Source organism: Thalassophryne amazonica, chromosome 19 (assembly GCF_902500255.1).
Source record: "Thalassophryne amazonica chromosome 19, fThaAma1.1, whole genome shotgun sequence".
NCBI lineage: Eukaryota > Metazoa > Chordata > Actinopteri > Batrachoidiformes > Batrachoididae > Thalassophryne > Thalassophryne amazonica.
The window spans coordinates 72,255,045-72,277,975 of record NC_047121.1 but is presented as its reverse complement, the minus strand read 5'-3'; the positions used below and the strand labels follow the sequence as shown (position 1 = coordinate 72,277,975).

General features: G+C 43.4%; 1 protein-coding gene across 1 annotated transcript in view; it reads right to left on the bottom strand.

Annotated features, from left to right (window-relative positions):
- Window positions 1–1,671: 1,671 nt before the first annotated feature.
- Window positions 1,672–22,931, bottom strand: part of znf292a (zinc finger protein 292a) — a 42,416-nt gene continuing 21,156 nt past the window's right edge. The window contains exons 4-8 of the mRNA XM_034160038.1: window positions 18,002–18,137; window positions 17,669–17,871; window positions 17,419–17,555; window positions 10,000–10,141; window positions 1,672–8,229 (exon numbers count right to left, since the gene is read on the bottom strand). Of these exons, the coding sequence (XP_034015929.1) occupies window positions 2,101–8,229; window positions 10,000–10,141; window positions 17,419–17,555; window positions 17,669–17,871; window positions 18,002–18,137 (6,747 nt within the window). The 3' untranslated portion in view covers window positions 1,672–2,100. The remainder of the gene's footprint in view (window positions 8,230–9,999; window positions 10,142–17,418; window positions 17,556–17,668; window positions 17,872–18,001; window positions 18,138–22,931) is intronic.

Below are 22,931 nucleotides of genomic sequence, written 5' to 3'. Positions count from 1 at the left end.
AAATGAATTAATATTGCACATGATAAATTAAAGTGCAAGATGAGCAGCATTAATAAATCAATCTGCATTATGCATATGGCTTTTGTAAAGAAAGTGTCTCTAAATCTGGATGTGCACATTTTCGCTGACCCGTAGCGCCTACCAGATGGCAACAGTATAAAGACAGTAGCCATGGTGTGTGGATTCTGATAATGTTATTGGCTCTGCCAAGATGAAAGAGTCCTCCAGAGAGGGCAGCAGGAAGCTTGCATTTTTTTTTTTTTACCAATCTTTGTAGAGCTTTCAAGCCTGCAGGAGAGCAGCGATACACAGGCATACAATATGTCGGCAGACTCTCTCTGTTAATTCCGCAGAAGGCGTCGTCATCATCTGGCTAGACTCAGTAAAACAAATTGTTATCCGAGGCCAAAATATGGCCATCGGTTATTGCGAAGGCCTTGTGTCCGTCCATCCGTCTGTGCTTAGCATAAGTCCAGTCCTATTACCACCAGGGTCTTCAAATTCACAGAGAACATTCTTGGGACACAGACCTTGGACAAATTCAAAGATGGCTAACCTTGACCTATTTTAAGTGATTTCCTATTTTTAAGCTCATAAGGCCAAGGGTATTTAGCATTGTGTTATACTTTTTAGCATCTGGAGCCATTTTTGTAAACAGTATTGGGGCAAATATGTTACGCTTTTAGCATTTGTTTCAAACAGCATTTAATTTTATTTTTTTTCACAAATCAAAAGTAATCACTACAGTTTCACCACCAAACTTCACTTATATAATATCCGGCAAGGAAAACAACAAAATTCACCATTTTCTGTCAGAATATTGTAACTTTTGTGCATAAAGTAAATCAAGTCACAGTAAAATTACACGAGATTCCAGTCCCAATTTAACTGATAGTGGTGCCGGAAAAAATTGATTCACGTCTGAATCGCGATTCTTATTTATTACGATTCTGAATCAATCCAAAATGTCCAAGAATCGATTTTTTTCAAAGCATTTATTAAACATGTTCTTGCTTACTCACTGCGTGTACTGTTTGTCAGGCAATGGCTTCCGTACTGGGGAGGGTCCGGCGTGCTTCAAACATTCATGAGCTGTAGCTTAGCATGGTGGACGAAGAGCTAATTCAACCAGCACCATCTTTGCTGAAGGCAAATGTTTGGGCGCATTTTGGATTTTATTATTTGCTGCGTAAGAAGGAGCTTGACATGACTTATGCAGTCTGCAAAATCTGCAAAATGAAAGTCAAGTACTTCGGAAACACTTCAAATCCACAAGCCCACATGCTACACCATCACCCGGAGCTAAAAGAAGTGGAGCAGCGGTTTCTGCCAACTACTAACCAGCACTTCGCTAAACTGCCAGCCAACTGAACGAGCAAAGCAGATAAATAAATTTACATCTAGAATCACTTGATTAACCTTGCAAAGCTGCATTTTCTTAAACATAAACATTTTTTTAAGTAATATAACTATTTCTCAGAGCTGTTTGAATCAAAAATCGATTCTGAATCGAATCGTCACCCCAAGAATCTGAATCAAATTGAATCGCGAGTTGTTGTACGATTCACATCCCTATTAAGTGATATCTGGCCGCAACATTATTTTTAAAGAGGATGGGGGCATAAGTACAGATAGTTAATACAAATTTAAAAAACACATACACACAAACTATTTTTTTTTTTTTTACAAAAAGAACCAGTAACATTTTATTGAACACTTCGTGGAAGACATGTAAATATTACAGATAGGTCTACTAGTGTTGAAAAAGGATGAAATAAATACAAACAGAACTTGAAATCCCATAGGGATATATAAAAGTTTTTCTTTAAAAGTCTCCATTTAGCAAAAGAAAAAACATCTTCAGTACTAAGCATAAATACAAACATGTTTCTAAAATCTATGCCCTATAGGTTACCTGGTTATTATGTCTAACATACATACTTAAAATCATCCAAGACATTATTTGTGAAAGTACAAAATAGGCCATTTCATCCTTAACTGTGACTGTTAACTGTTAAAATCTGATCCATTGCCAACAAACCATTTTGCAGCATACTTCTCAAATCCTGAGAGAGATCGAGTCAAAAATAAAATGTCAGGCTACGATCCGCTATAAAGCCATTTTTTTATTAGAACTATGGGCTTCATGTATTGCAGCTGCTTGAGTAAAAGATCAGCACCACCTGATAGCGTTTTATCCATCACAATCTTAACATTGCTAACTGATTTGAGATTTAGAGGATTTCTAAAGTCTACCAGATTTCCACAGTCTCGGCTTTCATCAGTCATTTTACTTTTCACAGCAGGTTTTCTCCTATGGGTAATCTGTCTTTTAGATGGCACCTCAGCACAAGATTTATCGCTTGATTTACGTTTGGAAGAGTGGGATGTCTCCGAGGTTTCCAAGAACTTTAAGAATGAATCCTCGAGTCCTAAAGGCTTGAACGAACCTGGCGCAACCCCGCCGTCATGCTGTTCAGGGGCTACAGGGGTGCCAGGATTTGAGTCCTCTTTAGAAGTGTTAACAGTCAAACGATTCCTAAGGGTCTGCATCCTCTTTGGACAAGCTGGTGTCGGATGTGCAGGCTTCCTGGGACGCCCCCTTTTGATTCCTGCATCGGTACCGATGGAAGCTTGAGATTCTGCGCTCTCTTCAGTGGAGAGCTTGCTTTCTTCTTTGACGATCGGTTCAACCACCTCCTCTGTGTTTTGATCAGGGGGTTTTTCAGGGGGTTCCTCTTGCTCCGCCTCCTCGGATGAACTCGATGCCCCCTCCAATTTTCTTGCGTCCTTAAACCTGGTGCGTGGGTATTTTTTGCAGAATATGAACTGGCTCCTCTGGTCTTCAATGTACCGCTCTGTGAGGCCGTGCGTGGTGTAATGTTTAAATATATTCCTTTCTGCCCGCTCCACTGCATCACAGCCTATTATCATGCATGGGTACTGCAAAGAGGACTTTTTTGTGCACATTGCTGATGCTTCCTCGTGGGATTTCAATGTTGGCTTCCCAAAATTTGTCCAATGCTCAATGGCCTTGCCTTCTTTCTTTTTAGTGCCTTTCTTCTTCACTTTGATTTTGTTTTCAACATTCTCTTTGCCATTGGTAACTGGGAGGAAAAGCCCTACTGATTTAGTCCTCCGTCCGTCACGGGTTTTAGGATCATAGATGTAATCATGCTTTTTGATCAGGTGGCGTAAGAGGTTTGATTTTGTACTATATACACGGCCGCATCCTTCATACTCGCACCTGAAAGTTGTATCAACTGACCCCCTCTCTGTGATAGCAATCTCCTTGTGGTAGCTCTTAATATGTTCAATGTACTTTTCTACAGAACTGAAGGGGAGTGCACACTCTGGCCGGTCACAGTTGAAAGTCTCTATGGTCATGCTGGCCATCATTGCAGTGGCTTTTTCGCATGTAAACTTATGGAGTAAGAGGTAATGCTGTGCTAGTCTAGTGATTCCCATGAACACCCTGGAACAGTTTTTCACTTGACACCTGAATTCTTCACCTTTGTCTATGACCTCTTGAACATTATTCACAACAGTATTCTCAACATCAGCTTCGCTTTTGCTGGGAGCCAGGGATGCTTGATGCATAGCCCTATAGTGGAGGATTAAGTTTTGCTGAATGGTAAACGCAGCAGTACATCCTTCATGAACACAGCGATACGGTCTATACGGACTGTAGGCATTGTCTGGATCACACGTTTTCAGCCCCAAACGTTTCTGAACTTTCTCCTTCTTCTGGGATTCGTCCTTTATTGGTGAGGATTTGGAGCTCCCAGGCTTTTCCGGGGAAGATGAAGTAGCTGGAGCAGGAAGAATGGGCAGACATTTTTTTGCTTTGCCCAACGGTGCAACTGATTTCACTCGGGGCACCTTTGCTTTTTTGATACCAGAAGTGGCTTTCTTTTTTAAACAGGATTTCTGTTTCAGATTTAGGCTCTTGCTCATCAAAGCCTCTTTAGGTTGCTCCGGGGTTTGTATGGGGAGTGCTGGAGTCAGCTCAAAAATCAGTCTGTCACTCAAAATGTTTGGAGGTGAAGGTAGTTGTGTAACAGTTGAAACTTCAGGCATGATGCTCTTGTTTGTGGCATCGACTTGTGAAACTATTTCAGAAACCTCTGGATTGTTCTCATTAGCAGTTTGAGATTCAATTGCAATGTCAACTGGTTCCTGTTTTATTTCAAGTAATTTGGCTGAAACTTGTGAAAGATTATTAGCCTCAGCTGCTGTATTGCTACTATACACACCGTCTCTATTAAGCCTGAACGCGCGCCTGTTTCGCGTACTGAGCCTTAGCTTCTGTATCTCTTGCTTTGACAGTCGATGCACTTTCTCATAGTGGATTTTCAAGCCCGTTGTCCTGGTGAATGTCTTAGGGCATATTTGGCAAAAATATGGAGATAATTTAGATGGGGTTCTTTTCAGTTCTTCTATCTTCTCATTGGAGAAATCATGCATCTTACTCAAGTGTTTGAATAATGCCTCTTTCGTCATGAAGGAATAATCACACTCTTCCTGGTCACATCTAAATGGTTTCGATAACTTTTCAGAAGGCTTGTCGTGCTTTTTATTTAAGCCTTTGCTTTTTTCTGGGTTTGGCGTCTTGCCACATTGCCTGATATGTTTGTCTAAAGCAATATTCCCAAGCATCTTCTCTTGTGCAGCCTCAATCAAATCCAACCTTTGAAATGCATTTGAGATTTCCATCAAGTGATCCTCTTGATAGGGTACAGTGACAGCTACTTGAGCTGATGGCTCCGCCTTCTCTTGCAGGTTTTCAGAGGACATGGAGGAGAAAGAGTTTGAATACGAGTCCATTGTATTTATATTTTGAGGTTCTTGTTTCAGATCCATAGGTGTAGTAAAAGGAACCAAGCTGCAGGGTTCCTGCGAGAAATCGCCATTAGACAAGTTATACATGCCTCCATTAGTGTCAGGAACATGAGGGTCATTGAGGAAATCTAAAAACGATGTTGGCAGATCAGCTGTTAGGTCAATTTCATCGAGTGGCTTGCACTGGGAGCGTTTTGACAGGTGGCCCCCAAGTGACTTGGTGCTTGTGAACTCTCTAAAGCATCTCCTGCAGATAACCTTTCCATCCTTATGGATAGCTGGCCATTTGGTGCGTTTGCTCAGCCTGTTGCGTTTCCCTTTCTGCAAGTCAAGCTCGCTAGACTTTTCATCTGGAGGACTGCCCTCACAATCAACATCAGCACAGTCATGTTCGAAAGAGAGTTCTGCATGTTGGCAATCCACAGAATTGTCCATTTGGTCATAACCAGAAGGGGCAAGGTTCTCTGTTTTAATGATTTGAGTTGTAGCTTTTAATGCAACCTCGGCCTCTGGACTCAGACACTTCATAGGCATTTGCTCTCCTGATCTTCGAGGAACACATGTGCTTTCATTCTGACCATATGGTGCCTGGTAACCTCCTTCAGGCAAACTCTCAATTGTTGAAATACTGTTTACATTACCCATCTGGCCTGTCACATTTGTACTGGCCTTTCTGACAGCTGCACCATCGTCACTACTTTCGGAATGCATAAGTCCATATTGATTTCCTCCATTATGCATTTGTCCTCCATTGTCAAGCATCAAAGAACTGGACACATACTGAGACATCAAACTTGAATCGGATGTGGTATTTGACATGGTGGGACCATGTAAAGGTGTCAACGAATTATCTCTTTCCAGGGGTAGAGATGCTGTGGGTTGGTAGGGATCGGTCTGCCATGGAGGATAAGCCCGGGAAGGGTACTCATTCATGTTGAAGGTGTCTGGATAGCAGTTATTCATGGGAGGTGAAGACCATGCTTGGGGCATATCAGACTGCATTAGTCCACTAGAATTTGCTGGGCTTCCCCACGATGGGTACACTGTGGGGTTGACCATGGGAGTGATGGGCACAGGATCCATTGAGCCAGGATAACACTGGGCAGGTGATGGTGAGCATCCAATCTGGAAATCCATTTGCTGCATGTCAGTTTTGTTGCATAGTAGTGTTTGTGGATTTGACAGCTTGTTCTTCGAGTTCTGAGATTGACTGGAAGGTCCAACAGGTGTTTTTCTTGCAGCAATTCGGGAAACTTTGCTATATTTCTTTGCCAGTTTCCACTCTTCAAATAGTTCAGGGTGTTGCTTCTTAACATGCCTGGACAGACTTTTGTTTGTGCTGTATGCCCTTGAACAGGCATTAGATGGGCAACTATGTAGGTTGTCCTCATTAATTCCAGCAGGTGTGCTGGGAGGGTATCCTTGCAGTGCACAAGGAATTTCTTGTTTGATTTGTGATGGAGAAAGTATCTGAGGTAACACTTTCTGAAATTCATGACCCTGTCCACTATTATGTCCTTCTCCTTCGAGATTTGCAACAGGGTTTGTTGAACAATGCATGGAATATAGCGGAGGCACCTCACTTTGCCCGGCCACATTATGTTGTGCACGTGGAACCTCTGGTGCCGGTTTCACGTCAGCTGGTGCCGGAGTGGGATTTGTCAGCGGAGTGTAGCACTTCTCTGGTTCTAACATTGTGGAATGTGCCACAGAATTTAACATGCTTTCAATTGAGTGTTTCACCCTCACCGGAGTAGGTTCTTTCGTAAGCTCTGGCGATCTTGATGGTGAAGCAGTCGCCTTCAGAGCTTCCTTCATATACATGTCTGCATTAATCCTATCAAGACACGCGACAGCAGATTGCGTGTTTTCTGTGCTCGGGGTGTTGCTGAAGGAGTGTTCCACTTTGGGAGTGATCGGAGGGTTTTCACTTGTGATGGCAAAGCTGATTACTGTGTCATTTGTGCTGTGATTTTCTTGATGAGACACAAACTGTGTTTGCGAGTAGAATATTTTACCACAGTTCGTCATTTGGCAGGTGTAGGTAAGGTAATGCTGAGCTTCATGATCATACAAAAGATAGGCTTCGTTGAACACTGCACCACAGTTAGGAAACATGCACTGGGCCTTAAATTCTGTGTGCGTTTTTCTGTGCATGAGGAGTTCAGAATTGGAAGCAAAGCTGGCCTTGCAGTCCAGCTGAATGCAGATGTACGGTCTGCTACCACAGTGCATCTGTAAGTGATCATTGAGATGTCTAACGTTCACAAACTGCCGCCTGCAATACTGGCAAACCACTTTCTGCTTTTGAATCTCTAAAAACCGCATGGCTTCTTCATCATCTTTATGACTTCTAACGTGAGCCATAAGATTACGGAAAAACTTGAAAGCCTTTGAACAATTTGCAACAGGGCAAAAACAGTCCTGACTCATTTGTGGATCAGATGTAGTTTGCTCTTTCGTAACGGGAGTTGTGCTCACTGACTGGTTGTTAATCATAGAATCCATTTTAACAGGACTAATGTTTGTCTTGGCGGCAATTTTTGTATTTTTCAACGGGCTTTTAGGAGAGTTCGGTGGCTTGGTTACCTTCCGAGCAGCTTTCATCGCAGCTAGTCTCTCTTTACAAGACTGCTTTACATGTGATGCTACATGTGGCTCTAATACCTCCTTACTTTCAAAACTGTCAGCACAAATGGGACACAGATACATGCCGTCTTTGAAATGTTTCTGGGCGTGGCGAACAATTCTATGGCCAAGGAACTCCTTGTCACACAAAACACAATACTGCATGTAGGCTCGCCAATTTCGGAACCGAGCAGACACAAACCCTTGTTCTCGCAGTTTTTTAGCCTCTCTGTTTTTTTCTTTTTCGTCTGTGATCTCGTTCAGTTCATTTGTAGTGGTTAACAGAAAATCCTCCAGGTCTTTGTATTCGGGCACCTTGCTCACTGCACTTCCTGCCTCCTGTTCATCTGTGTCATTCAGGGTGTCAATAGATGACACAATAGCTGCCTCGTCACCCATCAGTGCCAAGCAGTTGCGTTTCAGTGTTTTCCAGTCCCAGAATTCTGGATCAAAAGGCCACTGTATCTTCAAGACCAGCAGTAACTCGCACCGTAAAGAATTGGGCACTGGTAGACTTCCATCCTCCTCAGTCTTTTGGTCTGGTTCATTGTATAGCGACTCCACAGCATAATATGAGTCAATGGTAGGCTGAAGGAGGAACTCGGTCAGCTGGCACGCACGCTTAACCTCTAGATCAGTTGGCAAGAGGCAGGAGATAGTCTTGCAAATGGTCAACTTGCTGTCCTTATGATCACCGGAAGTCATTTTCAGAGCTTGAATGCACATTTCGACACAGACTGGAAGACCCACCTCTCCAATCTAAGGAAATAAAAAAGAAAAATAAATGACAAGAATGTTTTTAATGCCATGAAAACAGATGTAACATAACACTAAAACACAAAGAAATAGCGTCATCATTTCTGTACTCAAAGGTAAAGCTGGAGCAAAGAAAGCGTGTGATCCATTCTGGTTCATTACTGTGTCTTCACACAGAAAACAGTGTTATTATTTCAGTACCCAAAGGTATTGTTTAAGACAGTAAGTAAGGTATGGAAATGGTCCTTAAGGTGATAACTGTTGATTTTTGTTTAATTTTCAAGGTACAAAAGTCTTGCTCATGTTCAAAGTGCTTGTACTCTGTGAGGGTGCAGCTGTACCAACAAAGCATTGCACCCTTAAGGGCCCCTTCACACATAGTACCAATAACTACAAATAAGGGCGAATCACGGCGGAACAGCTCGTATGAGCAAACCACGAAAATATTGAGCCAATGTACAGGCGTGAACCAACCCGCTGCGACGGTGTTGTGCGAGCAGGAACACGGTGCGAGCAGCTGAGACATGGTGCACCACATTACGCCGCTGATGTAGAGAAAAATAAAATAAAAACCAGCTGTATAATTAGTGAATACCACTGGGTTGATATAAATAATAAATAAAAGGGAACCCCGCGGTTAAATAACCCTGGTTAATTAAAAAATAACTGTCACTCACGGGATTCAAATTTGCAATTTACAAAGCTCTGATTACCAGACAGAAACTTTACCACTGCGCTTATAACAGTCTTATAATAGGAGTGTAAAATGGCTAAAATCAACAAGGAGATAAACGTATTTGCTAAAAACAAAAAAGAGAAAAAAGCGCTGTGATGACTGACCAAACAGCGTTTAGTACGGCGTGACTGAAAGTGGCATATTTGTCACACTGTTGGCTTGTCATATAGTCCTGCATGGCTCACAGGACACACATGTTGGGCAAGGCCTGCACATGTGTTCGGCCCGACACGCGTGTCCTGTCACACAGATGTGATATTCAGATCACCTGCTGTGTGTCCACATGAACTGATGGTCCGTTTCTCCAGCCCGTCGCAAAAGCGATATATGTTTTTATGTATTTCCACGTGAGGACAGCAAGCACACACACGCGCATGTCCGTCAAAACACAGTACGTGTTCTGCAGCTGTGACATCCAGGGCGAGTTGTCTCAACAGCTGCTGACAGCCAGCCATGACCCTGTCCATTCAGCGCACAGACCAAGCACTCTGTGATCAGATGAGAGGTGCCTCGCCTGCGGGGGGGGGGGCGCAAACCACACGCACGCCATGTGTTGGGGGGTGGGGGAGCGTGCAAACAACACGCACGTGTTGTGGGGTGAGCCGACACTGGCACGCCACATGCGTACTTGGCAACTTCACAGTCGTGGGGGCACTTAGACAAATTTCACCGCCAGGTCGAAAGTGATTGCTGACTATTTTCATGCTGAGAGCATCAATGGCCACACATTTTATAAGTGCCAAGCGAGCAGTGTTAGATGTTCATGTGTGTCACCTGGAATTTGGCTGACACCTGCCGCAAGAGGGATCGAATGGGCTGTCACAGGGAACACTCTGTCTTTCAGATGCTGATGTGCGCAAATAGTTGTAGCAACAGGTGTACGAAGTGTTAGAGGCAGCTACAAATTTACATGTATTGCATACGATTCCTGCTTGATGCACAATTCAACCATACTCGTACTACGTGTGAAGGGGCCCTTAGGTTCATTGCCCTACCTTAGTGTGTTCTTGCTGACAGTCAGAATTATTTACTTTTACCTCATTTTGGATTACTTTGATGAGAAACAGTACATGACAGACATTTCTGCAGAGGAGGGCCATCTCTTTGCTCTGTGCAAGAAACACATCAGCTGATGATTCTGTTCGCATGAGTAGCTTACTCCAGAATAATGTGAGTTCCCTGCAAAAAACAAGAACCAAAACTGTGACACTGAAATAAAAGAGTGCATATATTCATATCCCAAATAAAACCACAAAATTAAACGAGTGCTTGTACATATTTCTCACGACAGTGTTGCAGTTTTTTTAAGAAAGCTATAATCCAAGGAAGAACATCATTGACTGAATGTTTATGGATGCACACCAACATCGACATTGCATCATGCACTGCTGATGTACTTGCAAATGTGGCATTTCATAATTGCAAAATAAATCCTGCAAGCGCAAAAACCACCACCACCACCATCCAAAAAAAAAATAAAAATAATAATAATGATTCACAAGCAAAAACCATCCTTGCGAGGCTGCATTTTAGCTCCACGTGCACAAAAGCTATCCCGGAGCTTTGACGAGCGTTCACTCAGTCTGTTGTCAAAAACAATTTTAAGACGGGGAACCTGGAGACAATGGCTGACATCTCTGCTACTTTCATTGGTCACAGCTTAAATGATGAGGTGTGAAATCCACTTAATATCACACACTGAAAGTCCAGTTCTGACCATCACAAAACTGCAACATATCAGAAAAACTTCCCTTAAAAACACTAATATTACAGGCCAATCAAAAACAAAAAATACATAAAAATAAATAAATGTAATAACTGAAAGTAAAATTTTTACTGTTACGAGAATAAAGGTGAAAACTTTGAACATAAATTCCTCTGTCAAGAACAAGAATAAATGTGTTATTTTAAAAGAATGCTGCTCTTGTAAAAATAAAATCATAACCATGTGTCACATTTTTATGAGAACAAAGTCCTAACACTCCCATGAACCCTCGAGCACCCGACGGAGGGTGTAGAGCTGGTCCAGTGTGCTGCGTGCGACCAGGATGAAAACCACACTGCTCCTCCTGAATCCGAGGTTCGACTATCGGTCGAATTCTCCTCCCCAGTATCTGGAATAGACATTACTGGGGAGGCTAAGGAGTGTGATCCCCCTGTAGTTGGAATACACCCTCCAGTCCCCTTTCTTAAACAGAGGGACCACCACCCCGGTCTGCCAATCCAGAGGCACTGTCCCCGACCACCACGCGATGTTGCAGAGACGTGTCAACCAAGACAGTCCCACAACATCCAGAGACTTAAGGTACTCCAGACGGATTTCATCCACCCCAGGAGCCTTGCCACCGAGGTGCTTTCTGATCACCTCGGTGACTTCGGCCTGGGTGATGGATGAGTCCGCCTCTGAGTCCCTAGTCTCTGCTTCCTCTTCGGAAGACGTGACAATGGGATTGAGGAGATCCTCGAAGTATTCCTTCCACCGCCCGACAACATTCCCAGTCAGGGTCAACAGCTCCACACCCACACTGTAGACAGTGTCGGTGGAGAGCTGCTTCCGCCTCTGGAGGCGTTGGACAGTTTGCCAGAATTTCTTCGAGGCCAAGCGATAGTCCTCCTCCATGGCCTCCCCAAACTCCTCCCAGACCCGAGGTTTTGCCTCTGCAACTGCACAGGCTGCCGGTACCTGTCGGCTGCCTCCAGAGTCCCACCTGCCAACAAAGACAAGTAGGACTCCTTCTTCAGCTTGACGGCATCCCTTACTTCCGGCATCCACCACCGGGTTCGGGGATGGCCGCCGCGACAGGCACCAGATATCCTGCGACCACAGCTGCGAGCAGTCGCATCGACAATGGAGGTGGAGAACATGGTCCACTCGGACTCCATGTCTACAACCTCCCCCGGGATCTGGGAGAAGCTCTCCCGGAGGTGGGAGTTGAAGACCTCGCTGACAGAGGGTTCCACCAGTCGTTCCAAGCAGACCCTCACGATACATTTTGGCCTGCCAGGTCTGACCAGCTTCCTCCCCTCCTAGCGGATCCAACTCACCACCAGGTGGTGATCGGTCGACAGCTCAGCCCCTCTCTTCACCCGAATGTCCGAGACATGTGGCCGAAGGTCAGATGATACAACTACAAAGTTGATCATCGACCTCCAGCTCAGGGTGTCCTGGTGCCAAGTGCACTTACGGACACCCTTGTGCTCAAACATGGTGTTTGTGATGGACAAACTGTGGCTAGCACAGAAGTCCAACAACTGAACACCACTTGGGTTCAGATCGGGGAGGCCGTGCTTCCCAATCACCCATAGGCCGCGACAACAGTGAGAGATCTGTCCCCAACCCAAACACGTAGGGACGCGACCCTCTCGTCCACCGGGGTGAACTCCAACACATGGCGACTGAGCTGAGGAGCAATGAGCAATGCTACCACCGCCCGCCGCCTCTCCCCGTGGGCAACGCCAGAAAAGTGGAGCGCCCAGCCCCTCTCCAGGAGTTGGGTACCAGAGCCCAAGCTGTGCGTGGAGGTGAGCCCGACTATCTCTAGTTGGTACCTCTCAAACTCCCTCACAAGCTCAGGCTCCTTCCCCCCCAGCTAGGTGACATTCCACGTCCCGACAGCCAGAGGCTGTGAGCATGGATCAGGCCGCCAGGCCACCCGCCCTCAACCGCCATCCAGTCCTCTCTGCACCTGACCCCCATGGCCCCCTCTGCAGGTGGTGAAACCACAGCAGGTGGTTCATGGGAGTTTGCCCAACCAGTCCACATGTGTTTTATGGATCTGGAGAAGGCATTCAACCATGTCCCTCGAGGCGCCCTGTGCGGGGTGCTCCGGGAGTACGGGGTCCTGGGTCCTTTGTTAAGAGCTATCCGGTCCCTGTATGACCGTAGCAGGAGCTTGGTTCGCATTGCCGGTCGTAAGTCAAGCCTGTTTCCAGTGCACGTCGGTCTCCGCCAGGGCTGCCCTTTGTCACCAGTTCTGTTCATTACCTTTATAGACAAGAATTTCTAGGCGCAGTCAGGGTGTAGAGGCGGTCCGATTTGGGAACCACAAAATCTCATCTCTGCTGTTTGCAGACAATGTGGTTCTGTTGGCTTCGTCAAATCAGGACCTTCAGCGTGCACTGGAGTGCTTTGCAGCCGAGTGTGAAGCGTCTGGGATGAAAATCAGCACCTCCAAATCCGAGGCCATGGTCAGGGTCTTGTTCACAAGAGAGGGACGGATGGAGCGTGAGATCGACAGACGGATTGGTGCAGCATCTGCAGTGATGTGGTCACTGTATTGGACCATTGTGGTGAAGAGAAAGCTGAGCAGGGGGGCAAAGCTCTCGATTTACCGATCGATCTATGTTCCGACCCTCACCTATGGTCATGAGATTTGGCTCATGACCGAAAGAACAAGATCACGAGTACAAGCGGCCAAGATGAGTTTCCTCCGCAGGGTGGCTGGGCGCTCCCTTAGAGATAGGGTGAGGAGCTCGATCACTCGGGAGGAGTTTGGAATCGAGCCACTGCTCCTCCACATTGAAAGGAGCCAGCTGAGGTGGCTCGGGCATCTTTTTCGGATGCCCCCTGGACGCCTCGCTGGAGAGGTGTTCCAGGCACGTCCCATCGAGAGGAGGCCCCGGGGAAGACCCAGGACAAGCTGGAGGGACTATGTCTTGCAGCTGGCTTGGGAACGCTTTGGGGTTCCCCCGGAGGAGCTGGGGGAGGTGTGTGTGGATCGAGAGGTCCGGGCGGCTGCCCCCACGACCTGACCTCGGATGAAGCGGAAGAAAATGGATGGATGGAGGTCCTAACACTTAATGCCGAATTCTAATCTTACAATAATGAGTCCAATATGTTGCATGTGATTACAAATGTTTTTGTATTTTGTAATGAAATACAAATATTAAAAAGAAATGTTCCAAACCTTTCTCTGGAAATATGATTTCAGTTTCATAATATGATTACTCATACAGGAAATTACAACTTTCCTGTCTTCTTGGAATTTTGTGCCAAAATATTAGAGCAGTGCGTGTAAAATCTTCTGAATTCTTAAAGACATTTTTCATCATAAAATGGACCTGTTGAGTAATATTACAAATTTTTGACATTAGGTCAAGTTCTCCGTCCGTATTATGTTACTTCCTCTCCGGCAGTGAATGGGCTTCTCTGGCTAATGTGTCCCATGACACTGGGTTCTTTCCTGGGTTTAACTGTGGTTTAAGCCCCGTTTACACATAGACGGTAAGAGCTCCCGGAAGCGTCCCGGAAGAGTTTTTGGCCGTCTAAAGGATCACACGCTGTTGTTAACGCCGGCACTAGGGGGCATGGCTTAGTTCCGGCTTTATCGGGAATCGGCGAAAAAATTATTCAACATGTCAAATAATTCCGGGAGCGCTCCCGGAGAATTCGCGTGACGACGGAGACAACGCGAACAACGGTGTTTGATACTTTTTAATCCCCGTTTCATCCTGCCCCTTCCTGTAGTGCCGCAGTTTACACCGCCGTAATTGGCGGCCGGCGTTGTATCCCTAATCAACGGCGTGTAAAACGGCGATAGAGCCCACATCAGTGTCCTCAAGGGCGTATTAACCGGCGACAGATGCAGACAAAACTGCGGCGCCAGCAGACAGTACGCAATTCTAAACGCCACCTCCCGGTTAACGGCGTTCCAAACGGCCGATAAGCGGCGGTCAATATAAAAACGCTAGCGCGCTGCATGCAGGCCTCTCACTCGCGGCCAGCTCCAGATATTTTTGCAGAGAAGCTCCAGTATGGCTCCTAAAAGAAAATTGGCAGCGGCAAGGACTTACCAAGAGGTCTGGTTCAGAAGCAGAAGGTAGCCCTGTGGTGGAGACGGAGCAAAACGTTGAGGAGGGGAAAAAGAAGGAGAAGAAAAGGCTGAGTATGATCTCCCTCCCCCTGCAGTGACAGAGGCTTCAGCCTATTATACTCTGGGGGCGGTGCCTATATGCAAAAGTTCCTGGAGTAACGCAGGATTTGCCTGGATAAATCCAGCGGTACACAGGGCATTATCGGCGGCAGCAGAACACCGCCATTCTCACGCACATCTTAACCTGCGATTGTAAAGGATAGAACTGGGTATTAACCCCGTTGCCTGATGTGTGCCGGATGCTACGGCGTCAAAACACCGCTTTATTCGGCGGATTTAGCGGCGTTTTATCCGCGTATTTGCAGCTAGTACGGTGGTCAAAACGCCGGTGAAATGCTCCGCCCCTTTCCACCGCGAAAACAGCCGGAACTACTGCGAACTTCGGTCTACGTACTACCCGCCGACAAAACCGTCTATGTGTAAACCATGCTTTAGTGTTCCCTCATTGGTCCTGCTTTCTCCCTCACATCAGTGTAGTTTCCTCTGCTCCTAAGTTCTATCTCTCTCGTCCTCCACCTCAGTGCCTGGTTTTTATGTTTTTTCCACAAAAGCACTCCAGTGGATTCTCTGTTATTTTCCCATAACATGCGGCTGAAGGTAAAGGTTTCCCCTACTTTGCTTTTGGTTTGACACATTTTCGCTGCTCTTGTTTTCTCCCTCACGTCTGAATGTTCTTCCTCAGCGCCTTTTGTGTTTCTTCACATTCTCTCAATGATCATAGCTTAATATTAGTGTTGGGACAACAAATCAAAACCACTCATACAAAACAGCATTAGTATGGAGACAATACCTGCATTCATTTACTAGGCATAGAAGACCCGTTTGAGCTGACTAATTCACCTGCCGAGGTTCACACACTTTCTTCACTGAGTGAAGGGAGCAGTGGCAGCTCCAGCAGGTCTTCTCTTTAAAGGGTTAAATGAACTTAATAGTAAATGGCTTTCGACTAGATGATTAATAAAAAATAGTCAACTAGTAAGATGTTAGCTAGTCGTAGTCGACTATTACGACTAGTCGTCCCATCCCTACTTGATATTAGTTTCCTGATTCTGCACACCTGGCTGCAATCATCTTCACCTGTATGTATACCCCGGTCCTTCCTCTCCACAAACGCCAGAAATTCAGCTTAGCCTGCAGGGTACCTGGCCTCAGTTCATCTCTGTGTCAACCTTTTTGAGACTCCACTTTGTCTTATTTAAATTTTACACAACGTCCCAACTTCATTGGAATTGGGGTTGTACTCCTTACAACTGTTTCACAATAAATTGTTACTTTTTATACTGATTTGCTTTCTGCATTTGGGTCCTAATCTCTTTCTGGGTTTTTGCCTTAACACACGCTGCTTGCTTCCTGGTTATCCCTCTTGTTGTGCCATAATTTCTTAATAAACAGTCTTTTTCTTCTACTTTCGGCTGCTCCCATTTGGGGTCGCCACAGCAGATCAACCACTTCCATCTCACCCTGTCCTCTGCATCGTCCTCTGTCACACAAACCAGCTGCATGTCCTCCCTCAGCACATCCATGAACCTCCTCTTTGGCCTCACTCTTGTCCTCCTGCCTGGTGGCTCCATCCTCAGCATCCTTCTCCCTATATACCCTGGGTCCCTCTTCTGCACATGAACAAAAACCATCTCAATCTCGCCTCTGACTTTGTCACCAAACCATCTCAACCTGAGCTGATATGTTCATTCCTAATTCTGTCCATTCTTGTCACTCCCAAAGAGAATTGCAACATCTTCAGCTCTACCACCTCCAGCTCTGCCTACTGACTTTCATTCACCTTCTCTCCAGAGCATATCTCCACAACTCCAGGCTAATCTCAATTTCTTAATAGACAGTAGTATGTCTTTATTTAACATTGTGTCTGCTTCAAATTCAGACCCTATCAGTGAAACTTTTACAAAAACGTATAGAAAAGTATGGATCGACAGCAAACATGAGAGAAAAGGAGAATTACAACAACTAAGGTTTCCTGGGTCTGTAGCCAAACTGGAGACAGTGTAATCTTCAGATTTATTTCTCTGTGGTAAGCACTTCTACCTCTAGCCCTCTGGCACAGCATGTTTTTTAAATTAGCTGTATTTATCCATTTGATTCATTCACATTTGGGTAACTGTCCCCGAAATGGCCACTAAGAGGTCTGGCCCTTAAACTTGTAATCCCTTTGAAATGTTCACCTTTCCCCTTTTTTGTTAAAGAAGGTCAATCTTGAATTACATGGATACAGATTATTATTTTATTTTATTATTATCATCACTTATTTAAAAGTATTTTTTTGAGTGAAAGTGATTAATTCAGAGTTCCCAGTTTCAATCAAATTCAATGTAAACTTCGAACTGTGCGTGCACGTGCTTCTTCCTATCGTCTAAAAGATCTGACAGAGCAACATGAACTTTGTGGAAAAAATAAAGAGGTATATATACCTTTAAAGAAACACCGTCATCATCTGCAAAAAACGCTTAATGATGTTATTGTAACAGATGTGCCTACTCTTACAACAATGTACCCCAGTTTGAACAAAACTAAAGTGCATAAAGTCTGACAGTTTTGAAAAAGCATTCTGCTGAAACAAACAATGCTTACCAGGCACAATAAACATCTCCTTGGAGATGCTGTCGTCTGAGAAATGCAGAGCAGACACAAAGTGCGCCTTTCTCATCTCCCTCTGATTCCAAATTGCAGATCATTTCGAGCGCGTCCTTACAGTCCATCGGTGCAATCTACAAAGTGGAGAAATCGGCAAAAATCAAGAACAGCTTCAACTTCATCAACAGATATATGTCACCTGATGAATATAAAATATAGTTTGAACTTGTTACGTGCTGCTTCCTACCTCTTCCTTTAGCTGCTCCTGACATTTTGACATACAGATGCAAAGTAAGTAGGTTTGTTTAAAATTCCCTTTTCCTTCATATCCTGGATATTCTGAGGACAACTTTGCAAGGACTGCAGCTTTATCAACACTGTTCACTTTGATAAGGTGCTTTATTCGCATATTAACAAGCATCGGACCTTCCAACTCCAAATATTCATGAACTAGGAATCAAAGAGGGGAAAAAAGAGACATAAAATCAGTGAATCTACTAATGAAAGGTGATGGAATTTAGAATAACAGAAAGATTGCATATTAAAAAAAATAATGAACAATTAAAGCAAGTGAAAAAACCTTGCTCGGTTTGAGGGATTTTATTGGACAGAATGCCGTTTAACGTGGCATTGGACCAGACACCGTCCTGTTGCGCTAGAATTGAAAGCAGGCAAAGCTGCATGCTCCCACTTTCCTGCAAAAGTTGGTGTGCCACCTGCAAACAATACACAGGGGAAAAGAAAAAAAAACCTGTAGGTAAAATGCAAAACATCAAAACACAAATCCTGCATCAGCTGTAATACATATTAAAGTATTCCAAACTTGAGTTAAGATTTTATTCATGGCAGCATTGCAGCACAAAATCTTGTCCCACAGCTCGAAATTTTACAAGGACTTAATGATAAATCCCAAATATTAAAATTTGTGATGAAAACTGTGTATTAAATACAGACTGGCTACAGAGCTCTATGTGGATATGTCTTGTAGAGTTTCCAGTTTCATTGTGAATATCAGCAGCCAACATGATCCGAATCCACTGCAGCTCCGTGGCGGCCCTGCAGCTGATGCAGTGTACACAGGAAACGCACGAGAAGCACAATCAGGCAGATGTTTATGGAAGAAACACGTTTTTATTCAAGCCTCCCCTGGCAATCCTCTCTCACAGTGCACTTCTGCTCAAGCCTCTCCGTTGTCATACATCATTTACGATACTGTAAAATAGACCAGGCGTGTAGAGAACATAACTGAGTCGCACATGATCGGTGAGACTGTCAGAGCTGGTGGACACAGAACATTGGATAAAATAGCCTTGAAGCAGCTGTGCAACTGTGAAGAAGGCACTTTCAGTACGTTGCACAGCTGGCAGACATCTACAGTCAGGGTCCTTTCATCAATAAGACACGCAGAAGACTGGCAGACTGGTGTACAATAAAACTCGCATATAATCGATTCAGGTGGACCAGTGAATTTTGTCCGTTATAATTGAAATCCGGCATATATGTAAAAAGGACAAAATCCGTTACATGTGTAAAACGGACAAAATTTGTTATATGCGTAAAATGGACAAAATCCGCTATACGTATAAAACGGACAAAATCCGTTATATGTACAAAAAGGACAAAATCCGTCATATGTATGTAACAGATTAGTTACAGTCAGGAGGTGCCAAATGATCTACCAATTAGATTTATGTATTTCCTTGACTAAAGGCCTGAGCTTGAATAGCGGCCTGCCTCATTTAATGGCCGGACCAAAACTTTGTCTGAAAAAAGATTACACCCATATATAAAAGTGGAGATAAGCATCTATTCGCAAATTACAGACCTATATCTGTGTTATCTCAATTCTCAAAAATTCTAGAAAAACTATATACAGTACAGTTAGATCAATACATTGAAAAGTTCAAGATATTAAATGACAACAAGTATGGTTTCAGAAATAACAGATCAACAACTTTAGCTTTAATTGATTTAGTGGAAGAAATAACAAATAATACTGATAAAAAGAAACATACAATGGCGATCTTCACTGACTTAAAAAAAGCGTTCGATACTATTAACCACAACATATTATTACAACAGGCAACAATATGTACAAATAGGAGAGCATAAATCTTCGTTCAAACAGATACATTGTGGAGTTCCACAAGGGTCCGTTTTAGGACCTAAACTTTTTCTAATTTACATTAATGACTTGCAACTCATCTCTGAAAAACTGAAATGTATCCTCTTTGCTGATGACACAACGATAGTATGCTCAGGGGAAAACCTGGAACAACTTATGATCGAAATAGAAATAGAAATTATTAAAATGAAAAATTGGTTTGATGGTAATAAATTGTCACTTAATATTTCAAAGACAAAACTAATGCTCTTTGGAAACTGAGAAATCAAAACAAAATTAAATCTTAAAATTGACATGGTTCCTATTGAAAGGGTTAACCAATACAGATTTTTAGGAATAATAATCGATCATAGGGTGTGCTAGAAACCCCATATTGCTAGCATACAATCCAAAATGGCCAGAAGTATTTCCATAATGGGGAAAGCCAAACATTTTTTAGATCAGGATTCCTTACATATTATTTACTGCACATTAATACTACCATATATTAGTTATGGTGTTGAGGTATGGGGTAATACATACAAAAGTAATGTAGACACACTTTTTAAGCTGCAGAAAAGGGCAATAAGAATCATCCATAATGCAGGCTTCAGAGATCACACGAGTACACTGTTTTTACAATCCAAAATCCTAAAATTTAGAGATCTTGCTGAATTTAAAACTTTACAAATAATTTACAAAGTGAAACAAAATCTACTACCAGATAACCTCCAAAAATTGTTTAGTGAGAGAGGGAGGTTACAATTTAAGAAGGAAATATAATTTAAGAAAACAGTGTGCCCGTACAACAATGAAACAAATGTGCCTTACGAGACATGGGGTGGATTTATGGAATAACCTAACCAAGGACATCAAAGTGTGTACTACATTACATCAATTCAAACGAAATTTAAAACTTAAAATATTAAAAAAAAAATGAAACTGAATAACGTAATTTTCTGTATATACACGGGTGTGCATGTTTGTGGATCTAAACTGTTATATTATCAGGTCATACTGAATGTATAGGAAACGTGCATGCACGCGTGGACACAGGTTGCCCATGGGTGCATGTATGTGGATAAAAACTGTTATATTATTAAGTCATATCGAATACAGGGAAACGTGCATGCACGTGTGGACACGGGTTGCCCATGGGTGCATGTATGTGGATAAAAACTGTTATATTATTAAGTCATATCGAATACAGGGAAACGTGCATGCACGCATGGACACGGGTTGCCCATGTGTGCATGTATGTGAATCAAAACTGTTATATTGTCAAGTCATATTGAATACAGGGAAACATGCATGCATGCACGGACACGGGTGCCCATGGGTGCATGTATGTGGGTTAAAACTGTTATATTATCAAGCCATATCGAATCTAGTGTGTGTATTGGTGTATGTAAAGGTATTTGTGTATATGTGTATAGAGGTAATGTATTTATGCAAATATATGTTGATATCTATATAGATAGGTGTGTGTTTATATAGGTATGTATGATCACAAAATTTTTATTTATTCTTGTCTGCACAGCTGAAAACAGTACATGTGAAAGGGAGTAGAAAATATAAGTCTTACTTCATCCTATTAAGTATTAAAGGCACTGCGCTGCGGTGGTTTGAATCATATTTGTCTAATAGATTACAATTTGTTCATGTAAATGGGGAATCTTCTTCACAGACTAAAGTTAATTATGGAGTTCCACAAGGTTCTGTGCTAGGACCAATTTTATTCACTTTATACATGCTTCCCTTAGGCAGTATTATTAGACGGTATTGCTTAAATTTTCATTGTTACGCAGATGATACCCAGCTTTATCTATCCATGAAGCCAGAGGACACACACCAATTAGCTAAACTGCAGGATTGTCTTACAGACACAAAGACATGGATGACCTCTAATTTCCTGCTTTTAAACTCAGATAAAACTGAAGTTATTGTACTTGGCCCCACAAATCTTAGAAACATGGTGTCTAACCAGATCCTTACTCTGGATGGCATTACCCTGACCTCTAGTAATACTGTGAGAAATCTTGGGAGTCATTTTCAATCAGGATATGTCATTCAAAGCGCATATTAAACAAATATGTAGGACTGCTTTTTTGCATTTACGCACTATCTCTAAAATCAGAAAGGTCTTGTCTCAGAGTGATGCTGAAAAACTAATTCATGCATTTATTTCCTCTAGGCTGGACTATTGTAATTCATTATTATCAGGTTGTCCTAAAAGTTCCCTAAAAATCCTTCAGTTAATTCAAAATGCTGCAGCTAGAGTACTAACGGGGACTAGAAGGAGAGAGCATATCTTACCCATATTGGCCTCTCTTCATTGGCTTCCTGTTAATTCTAGAATAGAATTTAAAATTCTTCTTCTTACTTATAAGGTTTTGAATAATCAGGTCCCATCTTATCTTAGGGACCTCGTAGTACCATATCACCCCAATAGAGCGCTTCGCTCTCAGACTGCAGGCTTACTTGTAGTTCCTAGGGTTTGTAAGAGTAGAATGGGAGGCAGAGCCTTCAGCTTTCAGGCTCCTCTCCTGTGGAACCAGCTCCCAATTCAGATCAGGGAGACAGACACCCTCTCTACTTTTAAGATTAGGCTTAAAACTTTCCTTTTTGCTAAAGCTTATAGTTAGGGCTGGATCAGGTGACCCTGAACCATCCCTTAGTTATGCTGCTATAGACGTAGACTGCTGGGGGGTTCCCATGATGCACTGTTTCTTTCTCTTTTTGCTCTGTATGCACCACTCTGCATTTAATCATTAGTGATCGATCTCTGCTCCCCTCCACAGCATGTCTTTTTCCTGGTTCTCTCCCTCAGCCCCAACCAGTCCCAGCAGAAGACTGCCCCTCCCTGAGCCTGGTTCTGCTGGAGGTTTCTTCCTGTTAAAAGGGAGTTTTTCCTTCCCACTGTAGCCAAGTGCTTGCTCACAGGGGGTCGTTTTGACCGTTGGGGTTTTACATAATTATTGTATGGCCTTGCCTTACAATATAAAGCGCCTTGGGGCAACTGTTTGTTGTGATTTGGCGCTATATAAAAAATTGATTGATTGATTGATTGATTGATCCTACTCCCTTTGAGCAATGTACGGATATAAATGTTTTTAACTTGCTCAAATAAAAGAAATGAATGAATGAATGAAAAAAATTAACGCCTGCCTTAAATAAGCATCAGGCATTATGTGCATTAAAATTATTACATTTGGTCGAGTCACTCTTTTCTCTACGTCCGCTGCGTAGTGGTACCTTAAAATCCTTAAGCCTGATTTAATCTTCTACAACTCCGTAACTCTATGGCCATACAATGACGTTGACATGTACATGACCCTGTTAAAGTTCTCTGCTGTACTGGTGGCAGTCTTATTGCAACTTTTCGCAGGAACAGCGGCTTTTTCTG